The sequence below is a fragment of the Salvelinus alpinus genome, chromosome 34, assembly GCF_045679555.1.
Source record: "Salvelinus alpinus chromosome 34, SLU_Salpinus.1, whole genome shotgun sequence".
Lineage (NCBI taxonomy): Eukaryota > Metazoa > Chordata > Actinopteri > Salmoniformes > Salmonidae > Salvelinus > Salvelinus alpinus.
The window spans coordinates 7512961-7532798 of NC_092119.1; the positions used below are offsets into that span (position 1 = coordinate 7512961).

The 19838-nt window shown below is 47.9% G+C and overlaps 1 protein-coding gene across 2 annotated transcripts in view; it reads right to left on the reverse strand.

The window, feature by feature from the left end:
- Positions 1-899: 899 nt before the first annotated feature.
- LOC139563577 (histone-lysine N-methyltransferase NSD2-like) overlaps positions 900-19838 on the reverse strand; it is an 83043-nt gene continuing 64104 nt past the window's right edge. For both annotated transcript variants that reach the window (XM_071382364.1, XM_071382363.1), the window contains exons 16-20: positions 16516-16632; positions 9313-9454; positions 8946-9052; positions 4884-5085; positions 900-3203 (exon numbers count right to left, since the gene is read on the reverse strand). In XM_071382364.1, coding sequence (XP_071238465.1) covers positions 3040-3203; positions 4884-5085; positions 8946-9052; positions 9313-9454; positions 16516-16632 — 732 coding nt within the window. In that variant the 3' untranslated portion in view covers positions 900-3039. The remainder of the gene's footprint in view (positions 3204-4883; positions 5086-8945; positions 9053-9312; positions 9455-16515; positions 16633-19838) is intronic.

Genomic DNA, 19838 nt, shown 5'->3' on the forward strand with positions numbered 1-19838 from the left:
TGACCCCTCCTGTCTCAGCCTCCAGTATTTATGCTGCAGTAGTTTGTGTCGGGGGGCTAGGGTCAGTTTGTTATATCTGGAGTACTTCTCCTGTCTTATCCGGTGTCCTGTGTGAATTTAAGTCTGCTCTCTCTAATTCTCTCCTTCTCTCTTTCTTTCTCTCTCTCGGAGGACCTGAGCCCTAGGACCATACGTCAGGACGACATGACTCCTTGCTGTCCCCAGTCCACCTGGCCGTGCTGCTGCTCCAGTTTCAACTGTTCTGCCTGCGGCTATGGAACCCTGACCTGTTCACCGGACATGCTACCTGTCCCAGACCTGCTGTTTTCAACTCTCTAGAGACAGCAGGAGCGGTATAGATACTCTTAATGATCGGCTATGAAAAGACAACTGACATTTACTCCTGAGGTGCTGACTTGCTGTACCCTCGATAACTACTGTGATTATTATTATTTGACCATGCTGAACATTTGAACATCTTGGCCATGTTCTGTTATAATCTCCACCCGGCACAGCCAGAAGAGGACTGGCCACCCCTCATAGCCTGGTTCCTCTCTAGGTTTCTTCCTAGGTTTTGGCCTTTCTAGGGAGTTTTTCCTAGCCACTGTGCTTCTACACCTGCATTGCTTGCTGTTTGGGGTTTTAGGCTGGGTTTCTGTACAGCACTTTGAGATATCAGCTGATGTAAGAAGGGCTATATAAATACATTTGATTTGATTTTGGAATGAGATGTTCAACCAGCAGGTGTCCACGTAGTGTAACTCCCTGTGCTTTAAACCACATGGACACCTCATCTCACAAAACATCACATGCTCCCGCCAAGAACTCCTGAGCACCTAAAAGACTCAAGTAGAAAACCTGAAATAACCTCAATCAGGTTTCAGAGTAAAAGTCCACAATCAGGTTTCAGCTCTGTGGTTTAATAACACTACCTGAACAGGTATACTAGCATCACTCAAATGAAGAAAACAATTAAAACAATATTACGTACTTGTCTAGAATGAAATGTATCCTATGGCTATTACAGGAAACAAACATAATTCAATTCCTTAGATATTACTTATCAGATATAAAACCGCCTGGAACTAACAATATTCCAGTATTACTAGAACGTTGCTCTTTCATGTAAATAAATACTAGAAACCTGTTGAAAGTCATCTATGAGGAGAGCAGTGTCGCTTCAAGAGATGAGACAAATGATGTAGCCGGCTGTAGGTGCTGTCTGTAGCTGGGAGGTGTACTGTAGCTGGGAGGTGTACTGTACTCTACTGACTGTAGCTGGGAGGTGTACTGTACTCTACTGACTGTAGCTGGGAGGTGTACTGTACTCTACTGACTAGCTGGGAGGTGTACTGTACTCTACTGACTGTAGCTGGGAAGTGTACTGTACTCTACTGACTAGCTGGGAGGTGTACTGTACTCTACTGACTGTAGCTGGGAGGTGTACTGTACTCTACTGACTAGCTGGGAGGTGTACTGTACTCTACTGACTGTAGCTGGGAGGTGTACTGTAGCTGGGAGGTGTACTGTACTCTACTGACTAGCTGGGAGGTGTACTGTACTCTACTGACTGTAGCTGGGAGGTGTACTGTACTCTACTGACTAGCTGGGAGGTGTACTGTAGCTGGGAGGTGTACTGTACTCTACTGACTAGCTGGGAGGTGTACTGTAGCTGGGAGGTGTACTGTACTCTACTGACTAGCTGGGAGGTGTACTGTAGCTGGGAGGTGTACTGTACTCTACTGACTAGCTGGGAGGTGTACTGTAGCTGGGAGGTGTACTGTACTCTACTGACTAGCTGGGAGGTGTACTGTACTCTACTGACCGTAGCTGGGAGGTGTACTGTACTCTACTGACTGTAGCTGGGAGGTGTACTGTACTCTACTGACTGTAGCTGGGAGGTGTACTGTACTCTACTGACTAGCTGGGAGGTGTACTGTAGCTGGGAGGTGTACTGTACTCTACTGACTAGCTGGGAGGTGTACTGTACTCTACTGACTGTAGCTGGGAGGTGTACTGTACTCTACTGACTGTAGCTGGGAGGTGTACTGTACTCTACTGACTGTAGCTGGGAGGTGTACTGTACTCTACTGACTAGCTGGGAGGTGTACTGTACTCTACTGACTAGCTGGGAGGTGTACTGTACTCTACTTACTGTAGCTGGGAGGTGTACTGTACTCTACTGACTGTAGCTGGGAGGTGTACTGTAGCTGGGAGGTGTACTGTACTCTACTGACTAGCTGGGAGGTGTACTGTACTCTACTGACTAGCTGGGAGGTGTACTGTACTCTGCTGTCTGTAGCTGGGAGGTGTACTGTACTCTGCTGACTAGCTGGGAGGTGTACTGTACTCTACTGACTGTAGCTGGGAGGTGTACTGTACTCTACTGACTAGCTGGGAGGTGTACTGTAGCTGGGAGGTGTACTGTACTCTACTGACTAGCTGGGAGGTGTACTGTAGCTGGGAGGTGTACTGTACTCTACTGACTAGCTGGGAGGTGTACTGTACTCTACTGACTAGCTGGGAGGTGTACTGTACTCTACTGACTGTAGCTGGGAGGTGTACTGTACTCTACTGACTAGCTGGGAGGTGTACTGTAGCTGGGAGGTGTACTGTACTCTACTGACTAGCTGGGAGGTGTACTGTAGCTGGGATGTGTACTGTACTCTGATGGTTGTGCTTATCTACTACAGACAGGTGTGTTTAGTTCTCTCAGTGCAGACGAGTTACAGACAAACAACTAACCGGTAGAAGGACCTGATTAGCTGGCTATCTGAGTGTAAAAGGACCTGGTTGGAGGTGCAGATTAGTACAGCAGATCCCTGATGAGGAGAGCGACAACATACATTCATAAAGGGCTTTCTGTCCGTCTGTCATCTTGAAGACATTATGGGGTTGGGTCCTGTTCTGCTGCAGGTCAGCGTCTCCCAGTCTGTGGTCAGGTTGTTAGACCTGAAACTCAAGGCCTCTCCTGAAGCCTTGAGGCTGTGTGTCGGGGGCCGGGTCAGGCCTCAGTCCCCTCTGGGTAAGGGTGTTGGGTTAGTGGTGGTCGTGATCCTGGCAGCAGAGCTGTCCCTTGGGGGGCCAGGGCCGCAGCGCCCCCTCCTGGTGGTTCTTGCAGAATGAGTTGGGGCACAGCTGGCAGAACGCCTCAGATGGCTTCCCACACACGTCACAGTGGTGCCACGGGCAATCCCAGCGCCCTGAAATATAACATAATAACCATTATAGAACTAACACATTATGTTATATCTATCTAGTCCAGCGGTTCCCAAACTAGTGGTCACGACCCCATGTTGGGTCGCCTGATATGAAAATGGGATTGTGGGAGAATTTCCAAATTCAAGTTAAAATTAAAAATTAAAAAATATATAATTTTTCTACATTGTATAATAATAGTGAAGACATCAAAACTATGAAATAATACATATGGAATCATGTAATAACCAACATTTAAAAAAAAATATATTTTATATTTGAGATACTTCAAATAGCCACCCTTTGCCTTGATGACAGCTTTGCCCACTCTTGGCATTCTCTCAACCAGCTTCATGAGGTAGTCACCTGGAATGCATTTATTTGGATTTGTTTAACACTTTTTGGTTACTACATGGTTCCATAGATGTTATTTCATAGTTTTGATATCTTCACTATTAGTCTACAATGTGTGACAGGTGCACAAAAAAAAAAAAAAAAACTTGAATGAGTAGGTGTTCTAAAACTTTTGACCAGTAGTCTATATTATATCGTCTTTTTATCTCAAAAGCATTGTAATGTGGTTAACCTTAAACATCAAAATGAAAATGATTCAAATCTAAAAGTTAATTTTCAAGTCGGAGCGCCCTTAGATTGTGGGAAAAGGCCGCACTTAACTGTTGCACTTGAATCATTCCCCTGGTGAATCACTAGCTACACTATGAAACCACACACTATTGAATCATTCCCCTGGTGAATCACTAGCTACACTATGAAACCACACACTATTGAATCATTCCCCTGGTGAATCACTAGCTACACTATGAAACCACACACTATTGAATCATTCCCCTGGTGAATCACTAGCCACACTATGAAACCACACACTATTGAATCATTCCCCTGGTGAATCACTAGCTACACTATTGAATCATTCCCCTGGTGAATCACTAGCTACACTATTGAATCATTCCCCTGGTGAATCACTAGCCACACTATGAAACCACACCCTATTGAATCATTCCCCTGGTGAATCACTAGCCACACTATGAAACCACACACTATTGAATCATTCCCCTGGTGAATCACGAGCTACACTATGAAACCACACACTATTGAATCATTCCCCTGGTGAATCACTAGCTACAATATTGAATCATTCCCCTGGTGAATCACTAGCTACACTATGAAACCACACACTATTGAATCATTCCCCTGGTGAATCACTAGCTACACTATGAAACCACACACTATTGAATCATTCCCCTGGTGAATCACTAGCTACACTATGAAACCACACACTATTGAATCATTCCCCTGGTGAATCACTAGCTACACTATGAAACCACACACTATTGAATCATTCCCCTGGTGAATCACTAGCTACACTATTGAATCATTCCCCTGGTGAATGACTAGCTACACTATTGAATCATCCCCTGGTGAATGACTAGCTACGGTGCGGTCCAGGCAAGAGAGGGTCAGGGGTTAGGGGGTTACCGAAGGGTTTCTTGGTGCGGTCCAGGCAAGAGAGGGTCAGGGGTTAGGGGGTTACCGAAGGGTCTCTTGGTGCGGTCCAGGCAGGAGAGGTGGAAGGGTCAGGGGGTTAGGGTCTTACCGAAGGGTCTCTTGGTGCGGTCCAGGCAGGAGAGGTGGAAGGGTCAGGGGTTAGGGGGTTAGGGTCTTACCAAAGGGTCTCTTGGTGCGGTCCAGGCAGGAGAGGTGGAAGGCCTTGGTGCAGCTCTTCCTGTCACACAGAACCAGCTGCCCTCCGTCTCCACAGCGGAAACACTCGTCCTCAGACTCCTTCCCCTCGTTCCGCGTCCGACGCTTCTTCACTTTCTTCTTGGCTTTCTTCCCCTTGGGCTCCGCGGCCTGGAAACCAGAGGCCTGGACAGGAAACAATAGTCAGATAGGAGCCTGGAAACCAGACGTCTGACAGGAAACAACAGTCAGATAGGGGCCTGGACAGGAAACAACAGTCATATAGGGGCCTGGACAGGAAACAATAGTCAGATAGGGGCCTGGAATCCAGACGTCTGACAGGAAACAATAGTCAGATAGGGGCCTGGAATCCAGAGGCCTGGACAGGAAACAACAGTCAGATAGGGGCCTGGACAGGAAACAACAGTCAGATAGGGGCCTGGAAACCAGACGTCTGACAGGAAACAATAGTCAGATAGGAGCCTGGAAACCAGACGTCTGACAGGAAACAATAGTCAGATAGGAGCCTGGAAACCAGACGTCTGACAGGAAACAATAGTCAGAAAGGAGCCTGGAAACCAGACGTCTGACAGGAAACAATAGTCAGATAGGAGCCTGGCCACCAGACGTCTGACAGGAAACAATAGTCAGATAGGAGCCTGGAAACCAGACGTCTGACAGGAAACAATAGTCAGATAGGAGCCTGGAAACCAGACGTCTGACAGGAAACAACAGTCAGGTAGAGGCCTGGCCACCAGAGGTCTGACAGGAAACAACAGTCAGATAGGGGCCTGGCCACCAGACGTCTGACAGGAAACAGTCAACACCATCATCCCAGAAACCCGAGACCCACTCCAATTTGCATACCGCCCCAACAGATCCACAGATGACGCAATCTCAATCGTACTCCATACTATCCCACCTGGAGAAAAGGAACACCTATGTGAGAATGCTGTTCATTGACTACACCTTAGCATTCAACACCATAGTGCCCACAAAGCCGCCCCCAGGTGGTAAGAGTAGGCAACATCACCTCCACAACGCTGACCCTAACACAGGGGCCCCACAGGGGTGTGTACTTAGACCCCTCCTTTACTCCCTGTTCACTAATGACTGAGTGGCCAGGCACGAATCCAACACCATCATTAAGTTTGCTGACGACACAATAGTGGTAGGCCTGATCACCGACAACGATGAGACAGCCTATAGGAAGGAGGTCAGAGACCTGGCCATGTGGTGCCAGGACAACAACCTCTCCCTCAATGTGAGCAAGACAAAGGAGCTGATCGTGGACTACTGGAAAAGGAGGGCACAACAGTGGAGCAGGTTGAGAGCTTCAAGTTCCTTGGTGTCCACATCACCAACAAACCATCATGGTCCAAACACACCAAGACAGTCGTGAAGATATTTTCTTAACTCTATTTCTTGAACTGCACTGTTGTTAAGTACTTGTATTCAGCATGTAACAAATACAATTTGATTTGAGATAGGGGCCTGGCCACCAGAGGTCTGACAGGAAACAGTCAGATAGAGGCCTGGCCACCAGAGGTCTGACAGGAAACAGTCAGATAGGGGCCTGGCCACCAGAGGTCTGACAGGAAACAACAGTCAGATAGAGGCCTGGCCACCAGAGGTCTGACAGGAAACAACAGTCAGATAGGGGCCTGGCCACCAGAGGTCTGACAGGAAACAGTCAGATAGGGGCCTGGCCACCAGAGGTCTGACAGGAAACAACAGTCAGATAGAGGCCTGGCCACCAGAGGTCTGACAGGAAACAACAGTCAGATAGGGGCCTGGCCACCAGAGGTCTGACAGGAAACAGTCAGATAGGGGCCTGGCCACCAGAGGTCTGACAGGAAACAACAGTCAGATAGGGGCCTGGCCACCAGAGGTCTGACAGGAAACAACAGTCAGATAGGGGCCTGGCCACCAGACGTCTGACAGGAAACAGTCAGGTAGGGGCCTGGCCACCAGAGGTCTGACAGGAAACAGTCAGGTAGGGGCCTGGCCACCAGAGGTCTGACAGGAAACAGTCAGATAGAGGCCTGGCCACCAGAGGTCTGACAGGAAACAGTCAGATAGGGGCCTGGCCACCAGAGGTCTGACAGGAAACAGTCAGATAGGGGCTTGGCCACCAGAGGTCTGACAGGAAACAGTCAGGTAGGGGCCTGGCCACCAGAGGTCTGACAGGAAACAGTCAGATAGAGGCCTGGCCACCAGAGGTCTGACAGGAAACAGTCAGATAGAGGCCTGGCCACCAGAGGTCTGACAGGAAACAGTCAGATAGGGGCCTGGCCACCAGAGGTCTGACAGGAAACAACAGTCAGATAGAGGCCTGGCCACCAGAGGTCTGACAGGAAACAACAGTCAGATAGGGGCCTGGCCACCAGAGGTCTGACAGGAAACAGTCAGATAGGGGCCTGGCCACCAGAGGTCTGACAGGAAACAACAGTCAGATAGAGGCCTGGCCACCAGAGGTCTGACAGGAAACAACAGTCAGATAGGGGCCTGGCCACCAGAGGTCTGACAGGAAACAGTCAGATAGGGGCCTGGCCACCAGAGGTCTGACAGGAAACAACAGTCAGATAGGGGCCTGGCCACCAGAGGTCTGACAGGAAACAACAGTCAGATAGGGGCCTGGCCACCAGACGTCTGACAGGAAACAGTCAGGTAGGGGCCTGGCCACCAGAGGTCTGACAGGAAACAGTCAGGTAGGGGCCTGGCCACCAGAGGTCTGACAGGAAACAGTCAGATAGAGGCCTGGCCACCAGAGGTCTGACAGGAAACAGTCAGATAGGGGCCTGGCCACCAGAGGTCTGACAGGAAACAGTCAGATAGGGGCTTGGCCACCAGAGGTCTGACAGGAAACAGTCAGGTAGGGGCCTGGCCACCAGAGGTCTGACAGGAAACAGTCAGATAGAGGCCTGGCCACCAGAGGTCTGACAGGAAACAGTCAGATAGGGGCCTGGCCACCAGAGGTCTGACAGGAAACAGTCAGGTAGGGGCCTGGCCACCAGAGGTCTGACAGGAAACAGTCAGATAGAGGCCTGGCCACCAGAGGTCTGACAGGAAACAGTCAGGTAGGGGCCTGGCCACCAGAGGTCTGACAGGAAACAGTCAGATAGGGGCCTGGCCACCAGAGGTCTGACAGGAAACAACAGTCAAATAGAGGCCTGGCCACCAGAGGTCTGACAGGAAACAGTCAGATAGAGGCCTGGCCACCAGAGGTCTGACAGGAAACAGTCAGATAGGGGCCTGGCCACCAGAGGTCTGACAGGAAACAGTCAGATAGGGGCTTGGCCACCAGAGGTCTGACAGGAAACAGTCAGGTAGGGGCCTGGCCACCAGAGGTCTGACAGGAAACAGTCAGATAGAGGCCTGGCCACCAGAGGTCTGACAGGAAACAGTCAGATAGGGGCCTGGCCACCAGAGGTCTGACAGGAAACAACAGTCAAATAGAGGCCTGGCCACCAGAGGTCTGACAGGAAACAACAGTCAGATAGGGGCCTGGCCACCAGAGGTCTGACAGGAAACAGCAGTCAGATAGGGGCCTGGCCACCAGAGGTCTGACAGGAAACAACAGTCAGATAGGGGCCTGGCCACCAGAGGTCTGACAGGAAACAACAGTCAAATAGAGGCCTGGCCACCAGAGGTCTGACAGGAAACAACAGTCAAATAGAAGCCTGGCCACCAGAGGTCTGACAGGAAACAACAGTCAAATAGAGGCCTGGCCACCAGAGGTCTGACAGGAAACAACAGTCAAATAGAGGCCTGGCCACCAGAGGTCTGACAGGAAACAGTCAGATAGGGGCCTGGCCACCAGAGGTCTGACAGGAAACAACAGTCAGATAGGGGCCTGGCCACCAGAGGTCTGACAGGAAACAGTCAGATAGGGGCCTGGCCACCAGAGGTCTGACAGGAAACAGTCAGGTAGGGGCCTGGCCACCAGAGGTCTGACAGGAAACAAGACTGTCATATGTTTTTTATAAAGTGTCGCCTCTAAATCTTTCGATGATTTCTGATTGTTCCGAGAGGAGCCAACTCACCTTGGGCCGGTCTCCAAGGAAACCGCTACAGTTGGACGCGCCACAGTGACACACCGTCTTTTCATTACCAAGGCAATCCAGGTTGTAGTTGAAGGTGAGCTCTGTCCCTGGAAAGCACAAAACACCGTGTTAATGTCAGAACCCGGGTCTCCCACGGGAGAAACCAACGTCAGACCAAGAGGAAATTCCCTTTTGAGCCGAGGCTGACACTGATTTTGAAGTCGCAGGTAGGGCTACCTCCTCACGAGACCATGAGACTGACTCATGTCCGGCACATAAACACACTGTCCCTTTAAACCACAAAACAACAAATAACTAAGTCAACCATAAAACAAGAGAACAGTAGTAGACATGTCTGGGTTCTCACCAGCAGGGATGTCACAGACAGCGAACAGCCCGACTCTCGTGTCTCCGTTCACCGTCCACTTCTGTGTGTCACAGTTGGGCTGGCAGCTGTGGTTCATGAAGCGGGAGTAGTTCCCTTTAGGCCCGGCGTCTATGATCCGGTCCTGGAAACGCAACAGGTCAGTATACAGGCCAGTAGTAACATTACAACAGGTCAGTGTACAGGACAGCAGTAACATTACAACAGGCCAGCAGTAACATTATAACAGGTCAGTGTACAGGCCAGCAGTAACATTATAACAGGTCAGTGTACAGGCCAGCAGTAACATTATAACAGGCCAGCAGTAACATTATAACAGGTCAGTGTACAGGCCAGCAGTAACATTATAACAGGTCAGTTTACAGGCCAGCAGTAACATTATAACAGGTCAGTTTACAGGCCAGCAGTAACATTATAACAGGTCAGTGTACAGGCCAGCAGTAACATTATAACAGGTCAGTGTACAGGCCAGCAGTAACATTATAACAGGTCAGTGTACAGGCCAGCAGTAACATTATAACAGGTCAGTTTACAGGCCAGCAGTAACATTATAACAGGTCAGTGTACAGGCCAGCAGTAACATTATAACAGGTCAGTGTACAGGCCAGCAGTAACATTATAACAGGTCAGTGTACAGGCCAGCAGTAACATTATAACAGGCCAGCAGTAACATTATAACAGGCCAGCAGTAACATTATAACAGGTCAGTGTACAGGCCAGCAGTAACATTATAACAGGCCAGTGTACAGGCCAGCAGTAACATTATAACAGGCCAGCAGTAACATTATAACAGGTCAGTGTACAGGCCAGCAGTAACATTATAACAGGTCAGTGTACAGGCCAGCAGTAACATTATAACAGGTCAGTGTACAGGCCAGCAGTAACATTATAACAGGTCAGTGTACAGGCCAGCAGTAACATTATAACAGGTCAGTGTACAGGCCAGCAGTAACATTATAACAGGCCAGCAGTAACATTATAACAGGCCAGTAGTAACATTATAACAGGTCAGTGTACAGGCCAGTAGTAACATTATAACAGGCCAGTAGTAACATTATAACAGGTCAGTGTACAGGCCAGTAGTAACATTATAACAGGTCAGTGTACAGGCCAGCAGTAACATTATAACAGGCCAGCAGTAACATTATAACAGGTCAGTGTACAGGCCAGCAGTAACATTATAACAGGTCAGTGTACAGGCCAGCAGTAACATTATAACAGGTCAGTGTACAGGCCAGCAGTAACATTATAACAGACCAGCAGTAACATTATAACAGGTCAGTGTACAGGCCAGCAGTAACATTATAACAGGCCAGCAGTAACATTATAACAGGTCAGTGTACAGGCCAGCAGTAACATTATAACAGGCCAGCAGTAACATTATAACAGGTCAGTGTACAGGCCAGCAGTAACATTATAACAGGCCAGCAGTAACATTATAACAGGTCAGTGTACAGGCCAGCAGTAACATTATAACAGGTCAGTGTACAGGCCAGCAGTAACATTATAACAGGCCAGCAGTAACATTATAACAGGTCAGTGTACAGGCCAGCAGTAACATTATAACAGGTCAGTGTACAGGCCAGCAGTAACATTATAACAGGTCAGTGTACAGGCCAGCAGTAACATTATAACAGGTCAGTGTACAGGCCAGCAGTAACATTATAACAGGCCAGTGTACAGGCCAGCAGTAACATTATAACAGGTCAGTGTACAGGCCAGCAGTAACATTATAACAGGCCAGTAGTAACATTATAACAGGCCAGTGTACAGGCCAGCAGTAACATTATAACAGGCCAGCAGTAACATTACAACAGGTCAGTGTACAGGCCAGCAGTAACATTATAACAGGCCAGCAGTAACATTATAACAGGCCAGCAGTAACATTACAACAGGTCAGTGTACAGACCAGCAGTAACATTATAACAGGTCAGTGTACAGGCCAGCAGTAACATTATAACAGGTCAGTGTACAGGCCAGCAGTAACATTATAACAGGTCAGTGTACAGGCCAGCAGTAACATTATAACAGGTCAGTGTACAGGCCAGCAGTAACATTATAACAGGCCAGCAGTAACATTATAACAGGTCAGTTTACAGGCCAGCAGTAACATTATAACAGGTCAGTGTACAGGCCAGCAGTAACATTATAACAGGTCAGTGTACAGGCCAGCAGTAACATTATAACAGGTCAGTGTACAGGCCAGCAGTAACATTATAACAGGTCAGTGTACAGGCCAGCAGTAACATTATAACAGGTCAGTGTACAGGCCAGCAGTAACATTATAACAGGCCAGCAGTAACATTATAACAGGTCAGTTTACAGGCCAGCAGTAACATTATAACAGGTCAGTGTACAGGCCAGCAGTAACATTATAACAGGTCAGTGTACAGGCCAGCAGTAACATTATAACAGGTCAGTGTACAGGCCAGCAGTAACATTATAACAGGCCAGCAGTAACATTATAACAGGTCAGTGTACAGGCCAGCAGTAACATTATAACAGGTCAGTGTACAGACCAGCAGTATCATTATAACAGGTCAGTGTACAGGCCAGCAGTAACATTATAACAGGCCAGCAGTAACATTATAACAGGTCAGTGTACAGGCCAGCAGTAACATTATAACAGGTCAGTGTACAGGCCAGCAGTAACATTATAACAGGTCAGTGTACAGGCCAGCAGTAACATTATAACAGGCCAGCAGTAACATTATAACAGGTCAGTGTACAGGCCAGCAGTAACATTATAACAGGTCAGTGTACAGGCCAGTAGTAACATTACAACAGGCCAGTGTACAGGCCAGCAGTAACATTATAACAGGCCAGCAGTAACATTATAACAGGTCAGTGTACAGGCCAGCAGTAACATTATAACAGGTCAGTATACAGGCCAGCAGTAACATTATAACAGGTCAGTGTACAGGCCAGCAGTAACATTACAACAGGCCAGTAGTAACATTACAACAGGCCAGTGTACAGGCCAGCAGTAACATTATAACAGGTCAGTATACAGGCCAGCAGTAACATTACAACAGGCCAGTAGTAACATTACAACAGGCCAGTGTACAGGCCAGCAGTAACATTATAACAGGTCAGTATACAGGCCAGCAGTAACATTATAACAGGTCAGTGTACAGGCCAGCAGTAACATTATAACAGGTCAGTATACAGGCCAGTAGTAACATTACAACAGGCCAGCAGTAACATTATAACAGGTCAGTGTACAGGCCAGCAGTAACATTATAACAGGTCAGTATACAGGCCAGCAGTAACATTATAACAGGTCAGTGTACAGGCCAGCAGTAACATTATAACAGGTCAGTGTACAGGCCAGCAGTAACATTATAACAGGCCAGCAGTAACATTATAACAGGTCAGTGTACAGGCCAGCAGTAACATTATAACAGGTCAGTGTACAGGCCAGCAGTAACATTATAACAGGCCAGTGTACAGGCCAGCAGTAACATTATAACAGGCCAGTAGTAACATTATAACAGGCCAGCAGTAACATTATAACAGGTCAGTGTACAGGCCAGCAGTAACATTATAACAGGTCAGTGTACAGGCCAGCAGTAACATTACAACAGGTCAGTGTACAGGCCAGCAGTAACATTACAACAGGTCAGTGTACAGGCCAGCAGTAACATTATAACAGGTCAGTGTACAGGCCAGCAGTAACATTATAACAGGTCAGTGTACAGGCCAGCAGTAACATTATAACAGGCCAGCAGTAACATTATAACAGGTCAGTGTACAGGCCAGCAGTAACATTATAACAGGCCAGTAGCAACATTATAACAGGTCAGTGTACAGGCCAGCAATAACATTATAACAGGTCAGTGTACAGACCAGCAGTATCATTATAACAGGTCAGTGTACAGGCCAGCAGTAACATTATATCAGGTCAGTGTACAGGACAGCAGTAACATTATAACAGGCCAGCAGTAACATTATAACAGGTCAGTGTACAGGCCAGCAGTAACATTATAACAGGTCAGTGTACAGGCCAGCAGTAACATTATAACAGGTCAGTGTACAGGCCAGCAGTAACATTATAACAGGTCAGTGTACAGACCAGCAGTATCATTATAACAGGTCAGTGTACAGGCCAGCAGTAGCATTATAACAGGTCAGTGTACAGGCCAGCAGTAACATTATAACAGGTCAGCAGTAACATTATAACAGGTCAGTGTACAGGCCAGCAGTAACATTATAACAGGTCAGTGTACAGGCCAGCAGTAACATTATAACAGGTCAGTGTACAGGCCAGCAGTAACATTATAACAGGTCAGTGTACAGGCCAGCAGTAACATTATAACAGGCCAGCAGTAACATTATAACAGGTCAGTGTACAGGCCAGCAGTAACATTATCACAGGTTAGTGTACAGACCAGCAGTATCATTATAACAGGTCAGTGTACAGGTCAGCAGTAACATTATAACAGGTCAGTGTACAGGCCAGCAGTAACATTACAACAGGTCTGTGTACAGGCCAGCAGTAACATTATAACAGGCCAGCAGTAACATTATAACAGGTCAGTGTACAGGCCAGCAGTAACATTATAACAGGCCAGCAGTAACATTATAACAGGTCAGTGTACAGGCCAGCAGTAACATTATAACAGGTCAGTGTACAGGCCAGCAGTAACATTATAACAGGTCAGTGTACAGGCCAGCAGTAACATTATAACAGGTCAGTGTACAGGCCAGCAGTAACATTATAGCAGGTCAGTGTACAGGCCAGCAGTAACATTATAACAGGCCAGCAGTAACATTACAACAGGTCAGTGTACAGGCCAGCAGTAACATTATAACAGGTCAGTTTACAGGCCAGCAGTAACATTATAACAGGTCAGTGTACAGGCCAGCAGTAACATTACAACAGGTCAGTGTACAGGCCAGCAGTAACATTATAACAGGTCAGTGTACAGGCCAGCAGTAACATTATAACAGGTCAGTGTACAGGCCAGCAGTAACATTATAACAGGTCAGTGTACAGGCCAGCAGTAACATTATAACAGGCCAGCAGTAACATTATAACAGGTCAGTTTACAGGCCAGCAGTAACATTATAACAGGTCAGTGTACAGGCCAGCAGTAACATTATAACAGGTCAGTGTACAGGCCAGCAGTAACATTATAACAGGTCAGTGTACAGGCCAGCAGTAACATTATAACAGGCCAGCAGTAACATTATAACAGGTCAGTGTACAGGCCAGCAGTAACATTATAACAGGTCAGTGTACAGGCCAGCAGTAACATTATAACAGGCCAGTGTACAGGCCAGCAGTAACATTATAACAGGTCAGTATACAGGCCAGCAGTAACATTATAACAGGCCAGCAGTAACATTATAACAGGTCAGTGTACAGGCCAGCAGTAACATTATAACAGGTCAGTGTACAGGCCAGCAGTAACATTATAACAGGCCAGCAGTAACATTATAACAGGTCAGTGTACAGGCCAGCAGTAACATTATAACAGGTCAGTGTACAGACCAGCAGTATCATTATAACAGGTCAGTGTACAGGCCAGCAGTAACATTATAACAGGCCAGCAGTAACATTATAACAGGCCAGTAGCAACATTATAACAGGTCAGTGTACAGGCCAGCAGTAACATTACAACAGGCCAGCAGTAACATTATAACAGGTCAGTGTACAGGCCAGCAGTAACATTATAACAGGCCAGCAGTAACATTATAACAGGTCAGTGTACAGGCCAGCAGTAACATTATAACAGGTCAGTATACAGGCCAGCAGTAACATTATAACAGGCCAGCAGTAACATTATAACAGGTCAGTGTACAGGCCAGCAGTAACATTATAACAGGTCAGTGTACAGGCCAGCAGTAACATTATAACAGGCCAGCAGTAACATTATAACAGGTCAGTGTACAGGCCAGCAGTAACATTATAACAGGTCAGTGTACAGACCAGCAGTATCATTATAACAGGTCAGTGTACAGGCCAGCAGTAACATTATAACAGGCCAGCAGTAACATTATAACAGGCCAGTAGCAACATTATAACAGGTCAGTGTACAGGCCAGCAGTAACATTACAACAGGCCAGCAGTAACATTATAACAGGTCAGTGTACAGGCCAGCAGTAACATTATAACAGGCCAGCAGTAACATTATAACAGGTCAGTGTACAGGCCAGCAGTAACATTATAACAGGTCAGTGTACAGGCCAGCAGTAACATTATAACAGGTCAGTGTACAGGCCAGCAGTAACATTATAACAGGTCAGTGTACAGGCCAGCAGTAACATTATAACAGGTCAGTGTACAGGCCAGCAGTAACATTATAACAGGTCAGTTTACAGGCCAGCAGTAACATTATAACAGGTCAGTGTACAGGCCAGCAGTAACATTACAACAGGCCAGCAGTAACATTATAACAGGTCAGTGTACAGGCCAGCAGTAACATTATAACAGGTCAGTGTACAGGCCAGCAGTAACATTATAACAGGCCAGCAGTAACATTATAACAGGTCAGTGTACAGGCCAGCAGTAACATTATAACAGGTCAGTAGTAACATTATAACAGGTCAGTATACAGGCCAGCAGTAACATTATAACAGGCCAGCAGTAACATTATAACAGGTTAGTGTACAGGCCAGCAGTAACATTATAACAGGTCAGTGTACAGGCCAGCAGTAACATTATAACAGGCCAGCAGTAACATTATAACAGGTCAGTGTACAGGCCAGCAGCAATATTATAACAGGTGATCCCTAGCCACCGTGCTTCTACATCTGCATTGCTTGCTGTTTGGGGTTTTAGGCTGGGTATCTGTACAGCACTTTGTGACATCAGCTGATGTAAGAAGGGCTTTATAAATACATTTCATTTATTGATTAACGCTGATGGTAATGAAAAACGCGGTAACACTCAGAACATCTAATTCATTGACTTGTGAATATGGAAGCAGAGCTACAGATCTTGTTTTGTGGCATGTCACAGAGGTCTTGGGTGGAACGACCAAACTGTTTCTCTGGCTCCAGCAGTCAGGGACACCAACACAAGCAGACAGGACCTCTATGTGCTGGAGCCACCTGGTTACAGTGGGCCTCCAATACATTATCAATACATTATGGTTCAATAATTGGACCCCATGACAGCCCAGAGGGTACGACCTTGTCGATGGTGAGCATGTAGAAGTGAGTGATGTCATAGTTTACCTTGTCGATGGTGAGCATGTAGAAGTGAGTGATGTCATTCTCCTGGTAGTACTTGATCCTGGAGCGACATTCCTCTTCATCGATCAACTCTCCGATGTACTCATTCACAAACTCACCCTGCAGGAGAGGCAACCAATCAAATCAGGGATACAGCATCACCCAGACTACTGATACACCCTCATCAACCAATCATATCATGGATTCTTTTGTAAATTGACCAACTTTTTCTTATTTCCTTTTTCTTTTGTGAGGGGTTCAAATCAGACAGGCAATCCACCATCCTGCCCCTCCAGGCAACCCCATAAAAACCCTCCCTATACCACCCCTTCCCTGTAATATATACACACACTGAGTATACAAAACATTAAGGACACCTTCCTAATATTGAGTTGCACCCCCCAGAACAGCCTCCATTTGTTGGGGCCGGACTCAAGGTGTCGAAAGCGTTCCACAGGGAAGCTGGCCCATGTTGACTCCAATGCCAATGCTTCCCACAATTGTGGGTGGACCATTCTTGATACTCACAGGAAACTGTTGAGTGTGAAAAACCCAGCAAAATTGCAGTTCTTGACACAAACCGCTGCATCTGGCACCTACTACCGTTCCCTGTTCAAAGGCACTTAAATCGTTCGTCTCATGGCTTAAATCCATGTCTCAATTGTCTCATGGCTTAAAAATCATGTTTTATACAATCCGTGTATTTATTGTTTATATGTGTTGGGCTTTAACTGAAATTAGTCAAATTAGATTTATAAATTCCATCATTGGATGGTTTGGTAGTTGGGTTCCCAAGGGACTCCAGAGGACGGCATAGCTGACCTAAGTTGTAAATATAGAGAAAAGGAGGAGTCTGGTAACGTGTATCTTTCAAATCTTGGACTGTTCTCAAACCATTACTGTCCATGATAATCGGAAACGGTACGGATTCCACATTCGGATCATTGGGGGGATGCAAAAGGCAAGTCATTATTGTCAAATACTGGAGTACGGGCAGGCCACTTTGATTCCCAGTACGGGCAGGCCATTTTGATTCCCAGTTCGGGCAGGCCATTTTGATTCCCAGTTCGGGCAGGCCATTTTGATTCCCAGTTCGGGCAGGCCATTTTGATTCCCAGTTCGGGCCGGCCATTTTGATTCCCAGTACGTGCAGGCCATTTTGATTCCCAGTACGGACAGGCCATTTTGATTCCCAGTTCGGGCCGGCCATTTTGATTCCCAGTTCGGGCAGGCCATTTTGATTCCCAGTACGGGCAGGCCACTTTGATTCCCAGTTCGGGCAGGCCATTTTGATTCCCAGTTCGGGCAGGCCAGTTTGATTCCCAGTACGGGCAGGCCATTTTGATTCCCAGTACGGGCAGGCCATTTTGATTCCCAGTACGGGCAGGCCATTTTGATTCCCAGTTCGGGCAGGCAACTTTGATTCCCAGTACGGGCAGGCCATTTTGATTCCCAGTACGGGCAGGCCATTTTGATTCCCAGTACGGGCAGGCCATTTTGATTCCCAGTACGGGCAGGCCATTTTGATTCCCAGTACGGGCCGGCCATTTTGATTCCCAGTTCGGGCAGGCCATTTTGATTCCCAGTACGGGCCGGCCATTTTGATTCCCAGTACGGGCAGGCCATTTTGATTCCCAGTACGGGCCGGCCATTTTGATTCCCAGTTCGGGCAGGCCACTTTGATTCAGGCCACTTTGATTCCCAGTACGGGCAGGCCATTTTGATTCCCAGTACGGGCAGGCCATTTTGATTCCCAGTACGGGCAGGCCATTTTGATTCCCAGTTCGGGCCGGCCATTTTGATTCCCAGTACGGGCCGGCCATTTTGATTCCCAGTACGGGCAGGCCATTTTGATTCCCAGTTCGGGCCGGCCATTTTGATTCCCAGTACGGGCAGGCCATTTTGATTCCCAGTACGGGCAGGCCATTTTGATTCCCAGTACGGGCAGGCCATTTTGATTCCCAGTTCGGGCCGGCCATTTTGATTCCCAGTACGGGCAGGCCATTTTGATTCCCAGTTCGGGCCGGCCATTTTGATTCCCAGTTCGGGCCGGCCATTTTGATTCCCAGTTCGGGCAGGCCAGTTTGATTCCCAGTACGGGCAGGCCATTTTGATTCCCAGTACGGGCAGGCCATTTTGATTCCCAGTACGGGCAGGCCATTTTGATTCCCAGTACGGGCAGGCCATTTTGATTCCCAGTTCGGGCAGGCAACTTTGATTCCCAGTACGGGCAGGCCATTTTGATTCCCAGTTCCGGCCGGCCATTTTGATTCCCAGTTCGGGCAGGCCATTTTGATTCCCAGTTCGGGCCGGCCATTTTGATTCCCAGTACGGGCAGGCCATTTTGATTCCCAGTTCGGGCCGGCCATTTTGATTCCCAGTACGGGCCGGCCATTTTGATTCCCAGTACGGGCAGGCCATTTTGATTCCCAGTTCGGGCCGGCCATTTTGATTCCCAGTACGGGCCGGCCATTTTGATTCCCAGTACGGGCCGGCCATTTTGATTCCCAGTACGGGCAGGCCATTTTGATTCCCAGTACGGGCAGGCCATTTTGATTCCCAGTTCGGGCCGGCCATTTTGATTCCCAGTACGGGCAGGCCATTTTGATTCCCAGTTCGGGCCGGCCATTTTGATTCCCAGTTCGGGCCGGCCATTTTGATTCCCAGTTCGGGCCGGCCATTTTGATTCCCAGTACGGGCCGGCCATTTTGATTCCCAGTTCGGGCCGGCCATTTTGATTCCCAGTTCGGGCCGGCCATTTTGATTCCCAGTACGGGCCGGCCATTTTGATTCCCAGTACGGGCAGGCCATTTTGATTCCCAGTACGGGCCGGCCATTTTGATTCCCAGTACGGGCCGGCCATTTTGATTCCCAGTACGGGCAGGCCATTTTGATTCAGGCCATTTTGATTCCCAGTTCGGGCCGGCCATTTTGATTCCCAGTACGGGCCGGCCATTTTGATTCCCAGTACGGGCAGGCCATTTTGATTCCCAGTACGGGCAGGCCATTTTGATTCAGGCCATTTTGATTCCCAGTACGGGCAGGCCATTTTGATTCCCAGTACGGGCCGGCCATTTTGATTCCCAGTACGGGCAGGCCATTTTGATTCCCAGTACGGGCAGGCCATTTTGATTCCCAGTTCGGGCAGGCCATTTTGATTCCCAGTACGGGCAGGCCATTTTGATTCAGGCCATTTTGATTCCCAGTTCGGGCCGGCCATTTTGATTCCCAGTACGGGCAGGCCATTTTGATTCCCAGTACGGGCAGGCCATTTTGATTCAGGCCATTTTGATTCCCAGTACGGGCAGGCCATTTTGATTCAGGCC